This window comes from Miniopterus schreibersii (genome assembly GCF_964146895.1).
Source record: "Miniopterus schreibersii genome assembly, chromosome: 22".
Taxonomy (NCBI): Eukaryota; Metazoa; Chordata; class Mammalia; order Chiroptera; family Miniopteridae; genus Miniopterus; species Miniopterus schreibersii.
Genome location: NC_138124.1, coordinates 4,291,661 through 4,314,828, shown reverse-complemented (window position 1 = coordinate 4,314,828; position 23,168 = coordinate 4,291,661). Strand labels below are relative to the sequence as shown.

General features: G+C 49.4%; 1 protein-coding gene across 7 annotated transcripts in view; it reads right to left on the bottom strand.

Annotated features, from left to right (window-relative positions):
• The window catches only part of NTRK3 (neurotrophic receptor tyrosine kinase 3), a 326,297-nt gene that overhangs the window by 29,656 nt on the left and 273,473 nt on the right, over positions 1–23,168 (bottom strand). For all 7 annotated transcript variants that reach the window (XM_081124363.1, XM_081124365.1, XM_081124360.1 and 4 more), the window contains 3 exons: positions 11,977–12,107; positions 7,562–7,734; positions 6,646–6,889 (listed from right to left, as the gene is read on the bottom strand). In XM_081124363.1, coding sequence (XP_080980489.1) covers positions 6,646–6,889; positions 7,562–7,734; positions 11,977–12,107 — 548 coding nt within the window. The remainder of the gene's footprint in view (positions 1–6,645; positions 6,890–7,561; positions 7,735–11,976; positions 12,108–23,168) is intronic.

Genomic DNA, 23,168 nt, shown 5'->3' with positions numbered 1-23,168 from the left:
AGACGCACAGAGCAGAGCCAGCAAGCCTGTGTCTGGGGTGATTTTGATGCTATTCTGCCTGGGGCCACAGGGGTGAAACAGATGACATTTAAGACTCTTTCTAGCCTCATGTTTCTTTAAAATGGAATGATGTGGCATTTGTTCATCTGTTTCTAACACTCTAGGGACACGGAATGTGGCCTAAAGGATGCATTTGTAAAATACCCATCCTGACCCTCAACTTTACTGTTCTTCTTTTTCAAGGTTACAGTCTGAACTGAAGAGGCTTTGAGCACCAGCCCTGGCCTTCAGTTCACTTCCAGGCTTCCCCTCCATACTCCATGGCCACAGGCAGCATGGGGCCTCATCGCCCTTGCCCAGGAACGTTGTCATGGCCTGCTTTCGCCTTCGTGGTCTCGGTTTCCAGCAGTTCCTTCTACATGCCACAAACACAGCCTCATTTACAGTAAAAATGGTGACGAACCTCCCATGACCACTCAAGTCAGAACAGCTGGCCTTTCAAGGGCTGCCATGGTGGCCCTGTGCTTCCTCAAACATTTCTTTCCATGCATGTCCCATGTGTCCTCGGTTTTGGCCAGCTGAGTGACACACTGTTCTGGATCATTCTCTCAGTTTGCCAGCCTCCAAGTCATGTCCAGTCCTTCCCTCTGACAGGAAAACCCTCCCCAAATTCAACCTACTGACTGCCAACCAAGCCCTCCAGACCTAAGGTGGCTGCCGTCCAATTAGGCTGGAATGCATAACCCTTTTGTAAGATTTGCATTCCTCTGGCTTATGGTGAAGCCACACATTTCCATTCCCTGTGAAAATCTGACATCGTTGGGAATACAAATGACGTTCTTTTATTCACCCTGACCATGGCAAGGGAGAGGAGGGAGGAAGCGCAGAAAGCAACCTTTAGCCACTAAACTAGATCTAGGTATCGTGGGACGAGCCTATTTCAAAACTGAAGGCTGTTCCCGTCTTGTGCCCAGATGCAGAAGGGGGCTGAAATTTTGAAAGCTGTGGTCCAGGGCAAAGCAAAAGTACAGAATCTGGAGACAGCTGTGGCTTTATTCTCATACCTCTGACCCTGTCTCCCTCCTAAAGAAATCAAGCCTTTTGTTCACTTATCATTACACAAGAACTTAGCCCCATAGAAGGTAAAACCTGAAAGAGACCACAGAAGCTGAATCCAAACTCCAGACTTGGCAGATGAAAGTGAGGCCTCTAATTAGCAACATGGACACAGAGCTGGTGACGAGACCAGGTGTCCTAAACAGCAGTCCTGTCCCTCAGCAGACCTGGATTTCCAAATGTCTGATATTTGGTAGATAATCAGTGTGCAAATCCTCTGGCTTTAATCAAGGAAACAAGAATGTGGTGCTGTAATTAGCATGAATCTATTCTCCACACCTTCCTCCTTGCTCATTGCCTCTGCAGTGTGTGCAGTTTAAAAGTTCTTAGCATGTAGGTTGTTTTGCAAAATTCACTCAAGATGTGCGCAGTATGGCACCAAGCCCCAAGGCAGACGTTCAGGCAGCTAAAGCTCTGAGCCTGCCCGACATCTGCTCTGTGGCTGGGTCAGCACCAGGCACCCGCTCCCAAAACTGAAGAACAGACACATGGTTTAGGGACTGGAATCTAAGGCGATTCGAGGCCTTCTCCTGGCCTCCTACTCTAAGTTCCATCAGAGAAAGTGAACTGTCCTAACTCCTGACAGGACATCAGACATGGGATGACATTGGGCTGGAAAGGCATGGGGGAGAGGGGGATTTTCTTCACCCATCCTGTGGCAGAGGGTGCCAGCTGCTCATTCCAATCCATCTGGGGACACAGCTACGCTCCATTTCTCAGCCTGCCTTACAGACCATGAGACCAGGCAGGCGACTGGGCTCTTGCCATGAGGGGACGTGACAGGCCTCACCTCCAGGTCAGGCCCATTAACCACATGCCTGTTCCCCGTCTGGCTAGCTAGAATGGGGATGGATGTCTGGGGTGACCGAGGACACCACACAAAAAAGAGGGTAGAGCGCCATCAGCCTGGATGACCGCAGGGTGGAGGTTCACCTACTCACACTGTTACACGACCTAGAAAGAGGTTTCTATTTGTGTCGGAACCATTCTATATTTTTGCATGTACTTGTTAGGATAGACAGTTGGCCTACCTCCACGAATACACTTATATAAGCCTTGTTCCCCATTTTGGATTGGGGAAGACAATTATATTTTAGCTTCAACAATAGTAACAGTAATTAATAATTCTTGAGTATTTGTCTTCCTAAGGACTTTATATTAACTCTTAATTCTTACAGCAAGTGCATGTGATAGAGGCTTTTGGCCCCATTTTACAGTTGGAGGCACAGAAAGGTTAAATAACTTGCCTAAGGTCATATAGACAGGAATTAGAGGAGCTGAGATTCAAATCCAAGCAGGGTGGGTCCAAGCGTCTGCACTTTCATCACTGCTGCAGGGGAACCGTGACATCCACAAAGTCAAATATTCTACCAGCCAGATCAGCTTGTTCCAAATGAACCTCAGACCCTAAAGGTTACTGTTGTTACCTTTTCCAGGAGTTTCTAGGAACTCTGACCTGGAATGTACAGTTAGTACCCAGGGCCTTGCTATCGGTTGCCAGGCCTGCCTTATCCCTACATGTGTGTCTGCCTGGGTTATGGCACTTTCCCTCCTCATCTCCTGGCCACTTGGCTCTATTCCTACTGAGACTCCACTCTGACTTTAACTGGGTCATTCCTAACTCAGACCACCACTCACCTGCCTCCTCTAGACATCGTCCCAGATACTGCTTAGACCAAAAATGACACCTAGGGAGGCATCTGTTTGCCTGCCCAGGCTGCTCCTGGTCTGGCCTAACTTACTTCCTGCCTAATTTCAAATTGCCATTCTGACTTCACTCATTCACATTTTTACTGGGTGTCTACCAAGCCCTAGCACTATGCCAGGCACAGAGGACAGGATGGTAAACGGAAAGGCATACTCCTGGCTCTCTGGACAAGTAAGATCAGAGAACTGACCCCTTCAACCCCACCCCTCCTGGATCTGAGCACTGCTTCCCTCCAAATCAAAACCTCTGAAACATTTATCTTCTGGAATCCCAACCTCTCCTCTTCTGAACTCTTGCTTTCTTTAATTCCAGATTTGAACTGCTATCTGAGTGGTGTCTGATGTTCTGAGAAAGGTATCATGGCACCAAACACCCTGGTCAGAGCCCGTTTGAAGGCAAACTTGGCAGCATCACATCAGTGACTCCCAAAGCAGGGAAAGGTATCTGTCACTGAACTTGGTCTTAAGAAGAGGGAACACATTGCTCTGGCACTCTGGTGCAGAGATGTTTGTTTCTCTCTTTAAACATGTAACAGGAAATTAGGCAGTTCACCTTTGTAAACTGTTTGCATACCGCTCATGCATGAGCCAGATGGTGTCTGTTCTAAGAAATTAAAAATGAAAAAGGAAGAACATAAGGAGGGCTTTATCTCTACCTGTCCCCCTGCCCTCATATACACACTCTGGAATCTGCACCGGGCAGGTGAGTAGAGATATACACAGATACACAGACACACACAGAGAAACACACACACACCTGAATTATCTGCATTTAGCTGTATTAGGCACCAGAAACCAGCAAGCTCCAAGGCCCAAGAGACTTCAGAACCCTACTGTAGCAGAGATGCACACTGGTCCTGGGGTCAGCTTGCAGAGAGGACCCTCAGTGTCTGGCCACCTCATCTAATAAATCACTGCTGTCCCCAGAGCTTCAGCTGAGGCGCAGAACAAAAACAGCTTTCAGAAATCTCTAGACAGGGATTTAGCTCTGAGATTCCCAAGCAGGACCATATAAACACTGACCGGAACAGGCAAGCACCGGCACCCAAGCATTTCTGTCTAAGACGAAACCTTGGGGAGGAAATTTTCCAGAGGCAGTCACCTTGAAGACCCTACTCCTTAGGACAGCTGTGTGACCCCAGTTCATTTTCCATAGGTCAGGAGATTCCTCTCTCTGACTCAAGAATTGCCTCTGGAAATAAGATTATCCCCGGGGTTTTCAAGCCCTGGGTGTTAAGGGGACTAAGGAAGGTAATATAAGCAATAACTTATCCAGGAAGTAGTGTATTCCAGGCTCCTAATGCAAATTAACTAGCTTAACATCAAAGTATCTCTGCTGACAGGCTATGTTTGTCCTTTGTAAAATGGGAAATAGAGGTTAGGAAAGTGCACCGAGGTCCCATGGCTGCTAATGGTGGTGCTGGGATGTAAACACAGGTAAAATCAGGCCCAAATACAGAACCCCCTTGTCTCCCTGGTGTCTTCCAATACAGATAACAAGACTTCTAGGTGCACTGCTGATGTGACCTCTGGTGAATCACTTCTGCCTTTTGTGTTACTGAATGAGCTGTGCATACATCAGGACCTGTGAGCAACTGAACATAAAGATATGATACAAGCTGCTCTGTGAATGTGGACAGTCTAGGATGTCCCCACCATCAATGGAATGTGCAACTTTCCAGCGTTGCACTGAGATTTTACTGCAATTGCTACCCGTTTCTATTCCGTACTTTCTTGGGAACAAAGACACATTTTTCAGCCAGCTGGCCTCAGCTCACACCTGGCTTAGAATGCATGAAAAAGAACCTGCGGATACCTGGAACGTGCACAGTTCCCTCTGGCTCTCTCTTCCTTAATTCCAATCTGCCCTGGTGCCCACGGAAATGAGATGGATTTACTCCTTGTAGCTTTCCCAGGAGTAAAGAGGAACAGTGCACAGTTGTTAAAGCAAGGGCACAGCAGTATCATTTGGAGATGTGATTTTTGTTTCCTCTTTGAAATCAGAATTGAGAAACGTTAAGTGCACTCCTCAAGTCAAGTTTGAAAGCGGAGTCTGCACACATTCTGGTCAGATATTGTTTCCCAAGACCCCAGTGAAGCTGGCAGAGACCAGATCGGCATAATGAAACATCCTTCTCACACAGAAAAACTGTGATCCATTCCCTGCTTTTATCAACACCAATACAAATCTGAGCTCAGCCAGACAGGCCAGCGAACCCCATTACACAGAGGGCGATGGCAATTAAACAGTGCCAGCTCCAGTTGGACTCGAGAAATCTATGACCCATGGGTCCTTTGTAACCATACCAATGCCTCTCTTAGAAATGACTGAAAAAATTGGTCTAGATGCTAAAGAAAGGCTCTGCTATATTATTTCCCGGCAGGTCCACCTTGGCCTGTGGTGACTGCTGCTCCGTGCTCCTTTTTCAATATCTGGGGATATTGGACAGGGCAGGTGGCTGGAGAAACCACCCAGTTTGCTGGAGACACACAACCTCTGCCCACTGCTTGGTTTACTCTGCTCTATACCCTCTCATGATGCTGCAGCAGCTGCCACCTTTTCTTTGTACCACAGACAAATTACTCTCTAGCCACAAAGGGCATCTCTCAACCATCCCATTTTTCTTGAGGTCATGGCTAAAATGAAGTGTCTTGAGTGACCAGTTTTAATGTCCTGTTTAGACAAAGCCATCAGGAGGAACATTCAGACAGAACTTCTCTGCAGAGGCCAAACTCTCAGCCTCCTACCCCACACTTGGGCCAAAAGCACAGTCGTGGGCTCTTTGCCTCACAATATGGCCACTCATTCCCTACAAAGAAGGTAAGACAAATGGCTACCATGCCTTCAAAACATGGTCTCTCCCCTCCTTATACTACATATCCAAAGTCCTTGCCCATTCAACGTCCCCGAAGTAAATCTTCCATATTTTCTGCAACTGACTTGCAATCAGTTTGCAGAAGTTATTCCATCTCTGTGTCTCAGGTAGCACCTATATTTCCTCCCTGTTTTTGAGTTAAATGACACTTGTGCCCACTTGTCCTTTCCCTGGCAATAATAACACTGTCAGAAGGACTCACTGATCCACAGGAAGATAATTCCCAAAGACTAAGGGGAAAAAATTTGAGAGCAAATTAAGACAGCTGTTAATGTAAAGTAGACAACCTTATGATGTAAAATTGGACACGATGTCCTCCTCTCAGTCAGAAAGCTTTTTCTAGCCTGCACCTCTCTCCAATGCTGGCAATAACACTTTCTTCCCTCATCTTTCCTAAGCCATTTGGATGACTATGCTCAGCAAGACATTAACCATTTTTGTTACTTTACTTTGGGTTCTGGCTTCTCAACAAGAACTACCTTTGAAAGCAAGCTACATGGTCAGCAGGTAATTTCCAAGAATACAGTGTACTGTGGGTGAGGCTGGATCAGGGACTGAGTTGGAGGTGCTAAAATGCAGCACCAAGTTGAGTTTGTCTGTGTGTGCACTTGGGGCTATATATGTAAATATATGTACATATATCTTGTTGCATGAAGGATGAGTATTTGTTAATGAAACAAATGAGAACATAATGCATATGTTTTTTCCATGTAAGGGTACAGGTGACTTAAATATCCAACAGGGAAGGAGGAGTGAGCTATAGAGAAATACACAGGTATGCCAAGGTGTAGGAGTGGCCAAGGGTGTAGGAGTGACCGACCGTATGTATGGGCGTGGCTGTGTCTGTGTGTGCTCCGGAGTGACAGGGTTAACAGACAATGACAAAGACATGTGAGCAAGGTGCTAGCTCATCTATGGAGCCCTGCAGCTGGGAAGGCCACCTTACCCTGTAGTAGTCGGTGCTGTACACGTCTCTGGACATGCCGAAGTCTCCAATCTTCACTAGCAGGTCGGCTCCAACCAGGCAGTTCCTGGTGGCCAGGTCCCGGTGCACGAAGTGCTGGGAGGCCAGGTAGACCATGCCCGAGGCAATCTGGCTGGCAATGTGGAGCATTTGGGACAGCCCCAGCTCACCTTTCGCCTGGCGTGGCTGCCCATCCACGAGGATCATTGCATCTGGCCCATGAGCCCTGTGGGGGGGAGAGGAAAAAGAGGGGGGCAGAGAGAATTCAGGGGAGCTCTGAAGTGCACTACAGAAAGGATGCAATCTCCCTTCTCAGCCGACCTGTGGCCTATTCTGTCTAAGACAAAATGTATTATGTGAGCACGGATGTGAGTGAAACACTGTACCCAAAGTCCCAACTAAGATAACGGCAGACATGTTCCAGTGGGTCGGGGACTGAAACTACTCTTTTAGATTATTTAATTTATATCCAGGGTTTCCCAGGTTTTAGAGGTTTAATATAGATCTCTCTCTCTCTCCTTCTAAAATCAATAAATAAATAACAATTTTTTAAAAATAAATTTTATTAACTTTAAGCAATGTAAATTTAAATTCAAACAGCCACACGTGGCTACTGTACTAGACAGCACAGTTCTAAATTTACGTAAGGAAAATCTGCCCTTTTTTCCAACCATTTTTGTCTCCTCATGAGTTTGTAAGCTTGTGCCTTCCTGTTCATCATCAAAAAGTCCCTAGAAATCAGGATAAAGACCTGAATCCAGCTGCTCAGGAGGGAACGCAGAAATACGAAAGTTTGCTGCTCATGTCTAACCCCCGGACCTAAGTGTTTAAAGGAGCAAATATAACTCCTGGCTCCAGAGAGGACCCCTGGGGGTTGGGGGGCTGGGTCAGGGCTTACCTGAGGAACTTGTTCAGGTCTCCATGCTTCATGTACTCAAAGACCATGATGAGGGGGTCGCCATCGCCACACACGCCGTAGAACTTGACAATGTGCTCGTGCTGCAGGTTGGTGAGCAGCTCAGCCTCCCTCTGGAAGTCCTTCCGGGCAGCCAGGGTGGGGTCCTTCAGGGCCTGGACACAAGGCAGGACAATAGTTTTTAGCAACCAGAAGCCAGGGATCTGCCTGTTCCCCTCCTGGGAAGAAACCTGGTGCTCAGAATAAAGACCTCCTAGCTCCCAACAAATAAGATCTTAACAGGCGTTTAAAGACCATGAGGCTAAGTCACAATGGCCACACCTCACTCCTTCCTCCTTCAGCAGTTCCATCCCTGCAGAAACAGAAACCAACTTCTGACACCATCCCAGACACCAGCCAATGACTTCAAATTATGCTCCTCCCTGAGCCCTAGGTGTGAATGACAAAGGGAGGGGTATGGGGTGCGCGGCCTGACAAAGGCCCCTTCCCCTAAGGTTTCTTGGAAGACGTGGTCTCACAGCTAAGACAAACAGTGGGAACACCTGCCCCAACTGCTTAACTTGGTAAACTCGCCTGTGCCCAGAGTCCCCCAGAAATCAGGCAGACAATGTAATCAAGTCTCCTTGGCCTGGATTCTTTACTTTACATGGTGAAGGAGTACACGTGCAGAGAAACACCAAAGCTTTGGCTTAGAAAGGCACGCATGTCCTCAGAGTAGGGGTTGAGGAAGCACTGGGGCTCTCAGCACGAAAATGGTCCTAGGTTTCATCTGCTTTCACCTGTGCAAGTCTGGAGTTGGAAAAACTGAGGCCCAGCCTTGCGCAGATATCAACTTAAATGACACATCTTAAAGGACAGATAAACTGGGCCTCGGCCATCTCCTGGTTTCTGGTCTCCAGGTCAATGGCAATGCCCCTCGGGAGGACCTTATCTGAAGGACAATGGTCTCTTGAGCGGATATCAAGTTCCACCCTAAATTCAACCAGGACCACCTCCCATTCTTTTCAAAATTTGGAGGCTTCACCAAAACAGTGTTTGATTAAATGGCTCCGCTGTTGACAAAAATGTTGGAAGTTATCTAATGTTAACTTTCCCATTTTACAGGTGAGAAAACTGAGGTCCAGAACAAGGAGGTAACTTGTCAAAGATCAAGAAAGAACGAACAGCTCCAGTCTAGAGCCCAGGAGACTTTCCTGTTTAGCGGGCCTGCTGGAATTCATTCATCAGACCAATTAGTCACCAGGCAGGTCCCCAGGGGAATGGTGGGCACAGAAGTTAAAAAACAGAAAAGAGAGGGCGAGGAAGATGAGGGGTATGGGTTCCAGTAGAGGGCTCGTCCAGCAAGGATGCCAGACCTGTAGGGCCGGCCAAGGTCAGAAGCGAGGGGGATGTCCACCACCCCATTGCTCATGTCATGAGCTCTGATTCCACCAACAACCAGAGCAAGGACATTTGCATAGCTGTCTTGCTATGGGTGAAAGAAGGCAGAAGGTGCCTTTCTTGGTGACCCAGCCTCTGGCTGCAGCCCTGAACTCCATGTGCTGGGCGTGGGCACAGGATGACTGCCAGTGATTTATTTATTTTCATGAAGAACAAGGTAGGGGGAGAGAACCCAGCATGGGTGGGATGGGAGAGCACGAAGATTTATGTGAATGCTGGATTTATGAGAGGGAAAAGTAGATCAACTTTGGGGCCAGCCAAATGGTCTCTCCCCGTCTCTGTAAGTCATTCTCTCACTCAGTCCTGAGGCCAAAGGCAGCTACTGCATATTTCCGTTCTCAGCTCTCCAGAAGTGCCCACCAGTGTCCCCAAGGATGGCACCCTGTAAGGCACACAGGAGATGAGGCTCAGGTAACTGCGGCCGCCTGAAGGCTGCCCACACCCCGTCTCCTGCCTTTACAATGGGATTCCCAGTTCCTGGGTCAGACCTGAAGTACTTATGTAATTGACAAAAGGGGCCAGTGGCCCCAATCCCCAGGGATTGACACAATTGGGAAAGAGATGGCCGGAGAAGAAAGAGGAAGAAGGCCAGCCAGACACTCCCTTGCCCCTCCCCATGGAGTCCTCTTCTGAGGGAAACTTCAAAATGGGTCACAGCTGGTGGTATGGGAGGTTGAGGAAGTCTGGACATGCTGAGGGGTCTCTGAAGCCCTTTGAGTAGAATCCACAGAACAAACAGGGGAGCTAGGATTTGCCCCCCTTTTCTACTGCTCTTTCCCCCAAAGTTTGAGGATTTTGCCCTTTCTAGTCTTCCCCTCTGCATCAGCTCCCTGTTCACCCCAAGTCCTGGGTACTGGGGAGCTGTTCAGTCAGATGGGAGAGAAGCTGACTGGATGGTGAGAACGCTCCAATTCCAGAGAGCTCATTTCCTCAAGGTTCCCAAAGCCAAGGAGAGGAGAAAACCCATTTACAGGGATGAAAACAGAAACACATTTTCTGCACCACCCAGTCTGGGTACTACCCCCTCACGGCAGACCACTCTGCGAGAACACATTTCCCAGGGTTGCAGGCCATCATTTCATTTCCTGCTCTAAGCGCAAAAATGTTCAGTTCATTCACCAGTTCCCAGGCGGATGCTGGAACGCCCTATAGATTACTGTCATCCTATAAATTAGGATTCAAGGCAGTGCAGATTCTAAGTTTAGGGACAAAATTAGAAACTTTCCCAGATCCCTGGCGCAAGCCATTTGAAGACACCCTCGCTCATCTGACCACCCCACGTCTGTGGAGACCCACAGAGCAAGTTTGTTCTCAGGGTGTCCAGCAATAACCATCATTAATCTTTCATGGGGGCAATACTCTGCTTCCTTATTTATTTCTAGAGCAGAGATTGGCAGACAATGCCTACTTTTATTTAAAAAAATATTGGACAACAGCCATCCCCACTGGTTTACATGGCCTGCTTTCCCACCACAGGGGCAGAGCTGAGTAGCTGTAACAGAGAGTGTACGGCTTTCAAGGCCTAAGATATTTACTATCCGGTCTTTTAGAGAAAATGTTCAGCAATCCTGATTCTAGATCGTCAATGCAAGGTTGGCAGTCATAGGTCACGTATAAGCACATTCAATAATACCAGCATCAAGAATAAAAATATAAAAACACACAGCAACTACTCTTTATTGAGCACTTACTATGTCCCAAGCAGTGTACTAATGATCTGACATATTGCTATGTCATTTAATCAACATAATTTTAAGGAAAAGATATTCTATTTTCTGTTATACAGATAAGAAAACTGAAGCCTAAAGAGGTTAAATGGCTTTCGAAAGGTCACATAACTAAATTGGTGGTAGGGCGGGTTTCTGGTTCCCATGCTGTGCCTGTGGCCCACACAGCTGCCTGCATTCAGGGAGGCCAGGCCCTCTGTGGACAGACGATCTGCAGACACAGGACCATGAGCACAGAAACCCACAAGGCACAGAAGCACAAAACTGTCCCATCATGGGGGAGGTTTAGTCAGAGCCCTCAGTGCTCAGGACAGGACCCTTTTGAAGTCTGAGAGTCCCCACAGGAAGTGTATCTCCTGCCCCCAGCCCAGAACATCATGCTTTCTGCACCCACAAAGGTAAATCCACACTCTGGAGCAGAGCTCCTGAGACCTGTGGGTGCCTCAGTGAGGTTACTTGACTCTTGTTTGTGCCAATCATGTTCAAAGATTTGTCCAACACTAATTTACAGGCAAAGCTGGTCACTGCTGGGGGAAGCCTGGGCTGGGCAAAGGCCCTTCTCTACTGCTCCAGGCTATTCAGCTTCAGCTGCAAAGCTGTACAGCTCGTTCAGCAACAAAAAGCCCTGTGGTTAATGGACCCATCTAGCAGCTGCCAGGAGGCAGTTATCCTCAGGCGCGCTGCCCTTTGGGGTCTGAACCTGGATTCCGTGGGGGCATCTAAGAACTTTTTCCACCCTCACTCACTCTTCTCCCTGTGCTCAGTACCTAACACCCCTCCCCCTCTCCTATTCCCAGTAATGTAGGCTGCCCTTGAGCAGTGACTCCTGGGAGTCCCTGAGCCCACCCCTTACCCACCTGTCCTCCAGAGAAATGGTCAGTGACTTTTCAGGCACAGACACCACCTCCTGCAAGGTCTCTGAGGACGGAGGAGGGCCAGCTGGGGTCGGGAGTGAGCCCAGGGTCTCCAGAATAAAACCAGGGCCTTCCACAGGCAAACCTGTTCCTCCAACTGCACCTCAGGAACAGCCCCCTCTGCATTGTGTGTGATAGCTCTGGACCTTTGAAGCCAAAGGAAGTCGGTTTTGGTCCCAAGGACAGTTCATTGACCTTGGAGCATCCGATAAAGCCAATTTACACCACCTTTCCTGTAGAGGGCGCCTCTCCTTCCTGCTCCCCAGTTCCAGCCACCCCTCTGCCTTCCTGAGGCGTGCATGCCTCTGGGATTTACCTTCACGGCCACCAGCATCTTGTCCTTGGTTGGGCTGAGGTTGTAGCACTCGGCCAGGAAGACCTTTCCAAAGGCTCCCTCTCCCAGTTCTCGCTTCAACACGATGTCCCTCCTCTTAATGTGCTGCACATCTGTGGGAGGGGGACAAAGAGGAGGGCAGCCAGGTCAGTCCTGTCCTCACTAGAGGCCCCTGGGGACAGAAGAACCCAGGGGTCTAGATCAGGGAGTTCTGCTTCTGAGTTCACAGCAGGAGAAGCAAACTCTAGCAGCACCCCAAGTTGGGCATGGAGACAGGCCTCTCATTGTGGTTTGAAAGTACAACCCAGAATCAATCTCAGCTCTGTCCCTGACAAGCCCGTAATGTCTCTGGAGCACAACTGGAAAAGAGTCCACACTAGTTAATGCACAGGATTCTGGTGTTATTAGCTATGGTTACTGTGCACAGGAATGTCCTGGGCTTCGGGTGAGTTCTGGCTCAGGGGCCTGGGAGTCTGCATTTCTAAAAAAATCCCAGGTAATGTCCATGTGCTCTTGGTCTACAGACTACGCTGTGAATTATGAGGTCTCTAGGGTATTCAAGAATTGGGTTTGAATTCTGGCTCTATGTCTTTGCTAGTTTTTTGAACTTGGGATGGTTATTTCACCCCAGAGCCTTGGTTTCTTCACCTGTCAAATGGGATTAACACCAATAGCGTACTTGTTGAACTCTTGTGGTGATTAAGTGAGACAATCCATATGAAGAGCTTGGCCCAGTGCCTGGGAGAAACTAAAGACAGACACACACAGGTACACACATGTGTGCACACACACACGGACACACACTGGCTCTTGTTATAATGGCTGTAAAAGTCCTAACAGAAAGTCTGGATTGTGATAAAGACTACTAAGTGGTCTCCCTGACAAAACCTCCTCTGAGAGAAATACCAAGGAGATCATGAAAGCCAAGTCCAGAAAGAGACGCCCCAGAGCCAGGTCTGTGCACAGAGAAGGCTTGCTACCGCCTCGGCTAATTTAGCAACCTAATTAAAGTCTGTGTGCCCGGAGAAAGCAAGGAGGTGACCTCGGCCCTCCCACCTATTGGAAAGAATGCTAGGAAGGAATTGTAGAAGAAGTGGGCTGGTGAGGAAAGGAGAGAGCCAGAAATTACTCGCTGACCTTTCCATTAATTGTTCAATAGGCGGAGCCCATTAAATGCCTGTATTAGCATTAGGAAGGGCTTTGCAGGGCCAGGAAAGAGGGCTGTCTCAAATGACTGTGCCAAAAAATGACAGCTGAAGACAGAGGACCATGGGAGATTGTTCCCATGAGTGTCAAGGAGACATATGACAGGGACAGAGGGGTGTGGCGGCAAGGGTTTGGGGACTGTTTTGGTTGGCCAGGGGATTCCTTTCAGAATAGACTATACAAAATTGTTATTTTCTATCAAAGTTGCGGGTGTTCCCACCACGCCCTGGATGACCTCCAGGTGAGGAGCTGTGGGAGGAAGCATGTGGAGACAGGCCTACAGGCTCACAGCTGCAGGTGGCTGCTCCTCGCAGGCACGGGGCTTCCAGGTGGCTGCACAAACTGCAGGCTTTGCCCAGTCTTTACAAGGGAATTAAGCTTGGTTCCCTTCTTCCCACCCTCTCGTTATTTCCCAGCCTCTGAGGAACAGTATTTGTTGGCCCTGAAGGGGGAGGCTAGATTTTTCCCACTGAGAGAAAATGGGAGGTCAGGACCTCTCCAGGGAGGCCATCTGCTCATCGCTGAATATTCATTCCTAGGTGACTACTGATGACACACAGGTTCCTGCAAGGCAAGTGTCGTGGCGCTGAGTCAAGGTGCCAAGCCCACACCTCTGAACATGCAGGGACAGGTAAGGAAGGGGAAGTCAGGGCACTTGGTTCTACAACTGGATCCTCCATGCACTCTGGGCTTGAGGACCTCACAAAACATCTTGGGTCTCAGTTTCCTCATCTGCAAAATGGGTGTGGGAGGGTAATCAAATTCCATTTACCTGCTCCATCAGCTAGTGTATGGAAAGGTTTGTAAACCTTTAAGTCCTCTGAAGTATCAGTGTGTTTTGGTGTTTTCATGATTGTTGACATTATTTTACAATAAAGGAAAGCAAGGGCCAAGTCCCCAACTGGTGGCTGAGATGAGATGGTGGCTGAGATGGGACGATGGCTGAGATGGGACGGTGGCTGAGATGGGACGGTGGCTGAGATGGGATGGTGGCTGAGATGGGACGGTGGCTGAGATGGGATGGTGGCTGAGATGGGACGGTGGCTGAGATGGGATGGTGGCTGAGATAAGATGGTAGCTGAGATGGGTTGATGGCTGAGATGGGACTAGACTCCAGAGAATCAGGATATGCCCAAGTAGCCAAGTCACTTGCCCTTTGGCCCCAGACCCCACCACGACCGCAGTCTCCCTTGGCATTGCAACAGAAGGTACTCAAACATCAGCTGCTCAAAATCATCTAGGGGGCTTGTGGAAACAGCTCTCTGGGCCCCTCACCCAGGGATTCTCATTCAGTAGGTCCAGTGGGGCCCGATAATTTTCCTTTCTAACAAGTGCCCAGATGATGAAGATTCTGATGGCCCAGGAGCCCCACTTTGAGAACCACTGAAACAGGACCACACTGATGGGGTCAGGGGTTAGCTGGCCGATGACTGATGTGCACCTTTACAGCTCGGGCTCACCAAGTCCCACACCCACAACTATTTTAGACCAGGAGGCAGCCTGCAGCCCTCGACTTACCTCCAGGCTCCTCCCCTCCCCCAGTTGTGTGGCCCAGGCTGAGTTAAACTCTCTCAGAGGCTCCACTACTCATCCAAGCAATGGAGATCAAGCCTCTGGTTTCTTAGGTTCTGCACACGTCTCTAGAAAGGCCAAGTATATATGTCCCTGCTTCCCTAAGTCCAACTCTAGGATGGGTGATCTCACAGGCACACACCCCCCCAGCTTCTCACTCTCAGCTACACTGAGCACTGAATGAGAACAGAGGTGGGGGAGCACCTCTGCTGAGAGTGAGACTCTGTTTTTCAGCTTCTAGACCTGGGTCACATCTTGGAACAGTTCACCTCCTCTCACTCCCTCAGCAGCAAGAATCACAGTCCCTAAAAAATGCACACGAGTCAAAAGACAACAGCGTACAGGGGCCATTTCTCCAACCTCCCTCCACACCCCAGGAGTTGAGTGCCTGGCAGCGCTGAAACCCCAACTGAGGGAGGGGGGAGCCTGAATGTAACGAGGGAAGGTGACCACATTCTAAGAAAGTTGTCTACTCTCTGCAAGCATGAAGCAGAAGCCTTCCACAGACACAAGTGTTTTCCCCAAATCTGCAAATGGGTCTTTTTCAGAGACACGGAAACGCCCAGCAGCTCAGAATAAAACAGTCTGGGCTCACTCTAGTTGTCTGCAGAGAGAAGTATCTGGAGAGCAATACCTGAGCTGGGGTCCACGCGTGGGGCGGTGAGGTCTGAGAAAGGGCAGCAGAAGGAATGGAAAATGAAAACCGTCTCCATTCTGTCATAAATCCTCCCCAGGAGAGAACCTCCTCCCAGCCATGAGGATAAGAAGCTCCAAGAGGTAACCACGGGCTGTGGCCGAGGGAGGCTGGATATGGGCCAGACACACCAGGCAAATCACTTCCATACAGACAACCCCGTGTACGAGTAAGACCCCAGGCCCCAGACCACCACTGAAGCAGCTGCTTTCCCTAAACTTAAGTAGGAAGAAGTTGGGTAAAGGGAATTAGTTTGTGACCAATCCTACTATTTGTTCAACTTCCAATTCTCATGGGAGATACGTGCTCATGTGCCCCTTTTACAGATGAAAAAATGGAGGCCGGGTAAGTTTCCGAAGTTCCAAAAGCTAAAACACAGTTAAGGAAGGACTCTCTCTTCTTTTCATGATTCTTGGCTTGTGCTCTTTCCATGACCTGAGGCTGCCTGTCCTATGTCTTCTCTACTTTGTGGCCACCAAGATAACATGGTCCACAGCAGCTCAACCCTCCATCTTCCCCCTTCTCCTGCGCAACTTCTCTCACCTGCTCATCCTGGGACTCTAGTACAGTGTCTTCCCAAGGGAAAGGGTAGGAGCCCCCTTCCTGGAGGCCCTGGGAGGAGGAGGAGGGTGGAGAAAGATGAGATGTCTCTATTTCTGATGTCCAAGCATCTACTTGGGCCTCCTTTTGTGCTTATTTTTAGCTCACACAGTGCTGCTCAGAGCTGCCTCTGGTGAAGCCATCTGACCCACACGCTAAACAGTGATGGATTTTCCTAGGAGGAGAGGGCATCAATCTCCTTTTACTGCCTGGCTGGCCGGCCCAGCAGAGTCTGGGTCACAAAGCTCAGATGCCGGGACACTGGCAGGGGAGGAAGAGAGAGGCGGCTACACAGCCCAGGCATGGGAAGACCTCCCAATCTCCAGCAATGGGGGCTGCTGGAGGGAGAAAAGGGCCTGTAGACAGTGGGGAGGTGTCTGTGGGAGATGAAAAGGGTTCCTGGCACTTTCTGGCTCGGCTTTCCCCTAACTCCTTTTCTCAAGGGAGCCACTACCATGGTAGAGCTGCTCGTCGCCATGGGACAACCGCTTCATCAGACAAATACAGAATGAGAATTGCTGAGTTTCAGTTACTGCTCCACAAATCGTCCCCTGTATGAGGGCCAAGATGATGATTCACTTCTGGGAGGTCTTCCAGGCCTGGAGCAAGCCTGACCTAGGGCAGAATCTCTAACCCAAGATGCCACCAGAGACCTCTGTACAGAAGACCTCAGAGCCCTGGGGTCAGTGGGCAGGCTGTGGTCATCCCTTCATCCTGCCTCTGCCTGCCTACAGAAGGAGGTGGTTTCCTGCAGCACCTTCTGTGACCTGCACAGACAGGCATGGCCAGGGACACAGGTGACCACTGTCAGCTTCACTTCTATGTTCCTGGGAAATGGGTGTGTGACAGGCATAAACTACTCAGCCCTGCTGATCAGGGGTGAATAGAAGGCATAAACTCCACACAAAACAGTATTACTGAGAGAGTGAGGACTTCGAATCCTGACCCCATGCCTTACCCTCCCTCGGACTCTGGTTCCTTATCTGCAGAATGGGAACACTAGTGTCTGCTTGGGAGAGTTGTTAAGAGGATGGATTTAAACTGTTTAGCTATCAGATAATAGGTAATATCTGAAATATAATGGACATTTAACAAAAGTAGGTTCCCTCCTTTCTACAATCTTTTCACTTTAACTCAGAGATAAATATACCTGTGAACAAAATAATGGCTTGGAAACTGGGAGAAGGATGGTGATATTCCCTGGAAATGAAATGCCCTTAGGCTGCTCAGAGGGGAGCCAGCCCTGTGCATGACTCAGGGGGTCATGCACAGACCGTCCAAGCCGGCCACCTCCATTCCAACTTCCTCCTCCTTCAGAGTTCAAAACAGGTTGCAGAGGGATGTTGGTCAGACAATGGAATAAAGACAGAGACAACCACCTACCAAAGACAGCTATTGATCAGTAGAGAAAAACCAGATTTCCCAGGGTCGGTGATTACAAATAATGGTGAACTGACTCTGTTGTATGTCAGGCAGCAAAGTCAGTCCCCAAAAGCCAGCATGCTCCCTCAGGCAGACCCAGAGGCCTTAATAGAAGTTCACTGGCTGCCTTGGAGCTCAGATTGGTGAGTGTCCTAAGAAGCCAGGCATGCAGCAGCACTAGGATGTCCTTCCCTGAAGGCCTAGGCAACTCAGACACAGGCCTTCCCAGCATCCCTAAGGGCTGGGCAGTGCTCTCTCACCTGATCCCAATGGGCTCTTCTAACCACCCTGCCTTCTCCTCTTCCCTGGTCCACTGTAACACCCAGTCCCTAAGTGGGTGCCCTTGTTGCTGAGACCTCTCAGATATTTCCCCCACCAAGTCTATATCACTCTATGCTTGTCTGTTTTACCTTAACATTGCCCCCTGGTGCCCTTATTAATAATAAAAATAACTGTCATTGAGTGAGCAGGTACCCTGAGCCAGACACTATGCTAAGCTCTCAACATCAACTGCCTCATTCACCATCTCAACTCTCTTAAGCACAATGTGTTGCTATCCCAAGCGCTAAAGGTAAGAAATTGAAGTTCAAGGTGACAAAGTAATTTGCCCAAGGTGACCCAGATGTTACAAGTGGACCACCAGACTTTGGACTGTGTCACCCTGCTATCCTTCACAATAGTTTCTCTTGCCACTGTATCTCCCACCCTGGAGAGGTGCGGCTTTCTGAACTGGCAACAGTACTTGGTGGAAACCAAATACATCTATGAGGACAGAAAGTCATTTCCAATAGAGCTTCCCTCCATCCTTGGTCATCACCACTAGAGCTCAATCAGAGTAGAGAGGGGCCTTCTGGAGATGAGGATGGTACCAAAAAATAAAAATTCAAGACCCCAACACCCACAAGAAAACAGAGGGTCTGGACAGCCTCAGAGGCCCTTGCATTACAAGGTGAGTCATGAGGATGACTGTGAATGAAGGAGGGGGGAGACTCTTGGCAGAAAAGAATGGAAGAGGGAACATGGAGAGGAAGGGAGGGTCTCCGAGAAGTGTGTGTTTTCTTTACATTAGCCAGACCCTAGGGTCTCAGGCCGCCAAAAATGCTCAGAAGAAAACATTAATTCAATACCACACATTTAATTACACATGAAATGGAATGTCTTTAAATGGAAAAGATAACATTCTCAGAGCTCCAACTGTGGGTTTTGAAGTGGCAGGAGGGGAGGCCGAGGGCCAGCTCTGAGTCTTTGAGGGGGAAGGAGACTGCCGAGAGGGCAGGACCCTGCCTCTGCTAGTGTAGGAATTTCTGCCCTGACGCCTTCTCACAGCCCCACCGGCTGCGCCTCACCTCACGCCCATGTGGCATGTGGAGCTGATTTCCCCTTCAGTATTGCGTAAGAGCAGGTAAGTGTGGCCCCTGGACAGCTACAGACCCTTTGTAGTGGTCTGCAGCCAGCCCAGCCACTCCTCCAGCTGGACTGGGAGCAGAGCGTGGCTAAACTGTCCCAGGAACTGCGCTTGCAAAGCAATCCCTGGATGACTTACAGGCTGTGAAAACAGGATGTCCTGCGTTCATGTCAAGGATTTTCTAAGAGAAGACATTTCAAACGCTGGAGAGCCAACAGAAGAACTCTGTAGAACTTGGAGGTCTAGAATTTAAAATTTGTCCCCAGGCCCTGGCCAATTAGAGCACTGTCCTGATATGCAAGGTGCAGGTTCGATCTGTCAGGACACATACAAGCAAGGAAGGAATGCATAAATAAGTGGAACAAATCAATGTTTCTCTTTCTCTCAAAAAAAACCAAACAAATAAATAAAATTTTGTCCCCAGTTACTAACTAAATGGGGGTAACAATGACACAGAAAAAAAATTCTAGGTTGAATGAACACCAGCACTGTCAGCCACTGTCACTGTCCTGGGGTAAGGCAGACTCAGGACTGTCTAAGAACCTGATGTTTCTGCTGGCCAGCTCATGTCCCATCCCAAGGCTCCTCCTGCTGGACTGAGACTGACCCCATTATTTTCAGAATTTGATGGCTTTGCAAAGGAGCTCTAGAGGGTGTTGGCAGCTGTGTAAGCCAAAGGCCAATGCCATGTGTTATTGAGTTTGTACACTGGGCCTAGCACTGGGCCCAACATGTAGCAGTTCCTCACAAAATGTTGGATGGATGGATGGATGGATGGATGGATGAGTGAATGAATGAGAACTCCCTCTGCAGCACTGCTTGGGACTGGAACATGGAGATCACTCCAAAGAAGGAGGAAGAGGGAAGCTGGGGGAGTGGTAAGGAGAATGGGAAAGGGTCCAGGAAGCTCCAGAGAACAGCCTTATTTATGTCCTGGCTCCAAGACTGGGCTCCAAATCAGGATCACTTTGAACAAGGACAGCTGAGACCCACATCCTGACCCTCAGTCTTTGCCACTCAGACTCCTAAGCAAAGTGCCTCTGTGGTCTGTGCCTGACAAAGCTCGGCCAACACCAGGTCTCCACTCCAGGGTACGTGAGCACCCGCAGGCTAGAGGCAGTGGTCAAGGAGGGAGACATCATGTTCCCGCCACGGTGAATAAATAAATAAGACACCCTGCTGTTGCTGGAAGCAGCAAAGAAAGAGGATCAGCAGAGGACTATCTGTTCTGGGGCGATTTCCAGCTCACGTTTCCTGATGCAAGTTGAGAGAAAAGGGCTAAAAAGTTCAGACGTGTCCCTGCCTCTGGGTGCTGCCTCTCAGAGCTCCACCCCTGAGCTCAGAGATTTACTGACACCAGGAGCCCGACATGACGTACCCACTTCCTTTGTCTCTATGTCGCATGGGCCCTTCCCATGGCGAGGGGACCCCTCTGGCTCTCATTAAACATTGACTGCCTGAGCCAAGAGTAAAGAGCAAAAGACTCCCCAAGGAGAGCATCTGGAATTGAGAAGTTAGGTGCTGAAAGATGAAGCTCAGACTCCGACTGGGAATCTGTCCCTCCGACAACTTGCCCGGCTCCACTTCCTCTGCCTCTTTTAGCCTGGATGTTTCCTTTCCAACTTGACGGTGACAAACTCTCATCAAAATGCCCATACAAGGGGCTCCTTCTGTGTTTCAGTCTCCCTAGAGGCCCTTCTCCTCCCGAAGCTGCCCAGGGATGTTGCCTTGGCCTCTCATCCCTGGCGTCTGTCTCTGTCCCCCAAGTCCATGTGGTGACATCATGGTTTCTCACCAGCAAACACAGAATATAACCCTGAATATGTTCAAGGTTGTCCTTCCAGCTCTGAAGCTCTGGGCCAAGACATAGACTGCAGGGCACCATGGAACCACGAGGATGCAGTGTCACATGGGAGGCCAGGAGGTAAGAAATGCCTCTGAGAAGCGCAGGGAGAAGCAGAGGAGGGCTGACCACAGGACCACAATCACCCACTGGCCTTGACCACCAGCTACCATGGCCCCAACAGAAAACAGCCCCTCGGGCAGGAGGAGGAGTGGGCATTAGAGACCTGGATAGTCAGAGGCAGCGACATATCTAAATATACAAAACAAATACACAAAGAACCAACAAACAAGATGGGGGCTTCATGTCAGTCAACCCCAGTGTTAGAACAAGGGTGGTAAGGAGAGTGTGGCTCTGGAGTGAGGCAGGACTGGGTGCAACTCCACATTTGACACACCTTAGGAGGCAGCATTTGACAAGTCACCAAACCAGTCAATCCTTGACGTTTTCAGGAGTGAAATTAGAAAATGTCCATTTCATTGAACTGCCATGAGGATTCCATGACATTATGTGTGTTCAGTGATGTATATGAAGCATACTGAGTGACCGAATGGCTGTAAAGTTTCATAGAGGAATGCGCCAGTTCTCTCCTCCCACCTGCCCACTACACCAATCTCCAACGATTCTCCCCGATGGCTTAATCTCTCTGAGCTTCAACTTCCTCACCTGTAAAATGAAGACTTAGGAAAAGCACCTATTACATGGAGCTGTGGTACCTTTAAATGAGATAAGAGGTATTAAATGCTTAGCGCGGAGCAAGGGCACACTGTGGGCGCTCAGTACACATTAGCTACAGCTTCAGTGCCTTTGGGGTCATCGTTAGTCTTAGTTCTTAGTCTTGACTCTTGGTTCTGACACTTGAGAGCACTGATAACCGGGCCCAAATCCTCGGGCTTCCCCCTCATAAATCCTCTACATAAATGCATAAAACAGGTACCACAGGTGGATGGCCTGGTCATGCACTGTCATGAGCTCACCCCCCTTCCTCCATCTGGGTCCCTCCCCCTTCCACTAGGAGGAATCAACTCATGTCCCAAGATCAGCTGCAACCCCACATTCTACCAACCTTTTTTTTTTTTTTAGTATTTCTTTTATTGATTTCAGAGAGAGGAAGGGAGAGGGAGAGACAGAAACATCAATGAAGAGAGAGAGTCATTGATCAGCTGCCTCCTGCACCACCTCTGCTTACTGTGCTATTCCCTTATGTAAACTCAACTCCCCCAGAGAAGCTCTGAGAAAACAAGATCAAAATCGCCGTGCCACCCCAATGGAGGGAAGGGCATTAGCAAAGGCTGGTATTAGATTTGCATGTAACATAAGTTGGGTATATTAAGGCTCAGGAGTCTGGTTTTCCTGTGGGCTCAGGCCAGCCCTAAGATCTCCTCTATCACGAGATGCAAAAGGCTGCTGCTGTCTCATGGCCTGGGGAAGTCTGTTCACTTTCCTTCTTTCCTGCAGCAATGAACTTAGTGAAGATTTCTGTTTAGGGACAATGGACCTCAGGAAGTGAACAGGTAGCCTAGTGAGGCCACGAGACCCCAACTTAGAGTGAGGAGACCCTTCTTTAGGAAGGTTCCACTTCAGCGAGTGCTGCCTGAATCAGGAGGCAGGGCCCAGGCACCAGAGAGGAGGTGAGCTGTGGCTCCAAAGGCTAGAGAAGGCAGGACACCCAATCCACCAGAATTTAGAAGGCAATATCCCTAAGTGGGGTCCTAAACCCTGAGGATCTCTCTTCAGGAAAGACTCATCTTTTCTCTTCTTTGTGCAGGGCTTGAAAGGGGACCTAATTGGGATCTTATAGGACACCAGATGCCCTTGAAGAGGCTTCACCCTGGTGACCAAGGGAGACTTCTCTCAGGCTGCTCTGGTCCCTAGGAGTGTAGCTTCCAGTCTTCCTCCAGCTGCAGAAGAGTGCTGATTACCGTACCGGCTAATCTCCACATCTCCCTCCCCACTCACTCCCAGCTCAGCACACATACATCCCTTTCAGCCCCATCAGCACAGAGTCCCTCCTGCCTGCTCGCCGTGTGCCCGCCTGTTATTCCGGCCCGGGCTCCCTCACCTGACCTCAGTGTCTGCACACCCATTCCATCACACTCTGTTGGCGGCCCCTGAAGCCCACCTCTGCAGACTGTAGAGGCTATAGGAAGCCCAGGGAGTCCGCAGCTGGGCCTCCTCCAAGGAGGACATTCCCATTTCCAGCTCCCACTCCTGGAGCTAAGGCATCTGCCAGGCCTACCCTACCCCTACCCCTTGCCAGCCTCTCTCAGCCTCTGCTCTGGTCCTCACTCTCTTCATCTCTATACCTGATGGGGTTCAAGGTCAGAGGTCCAAGCCCATGGGTCTCGGCCACACAGGCCCTGGGCGTGGGCAGCCTGAGCTTGGCAGAGCCCAAAGATTCGTTCCACATGGCCTCCGAGATCCCGGATCCC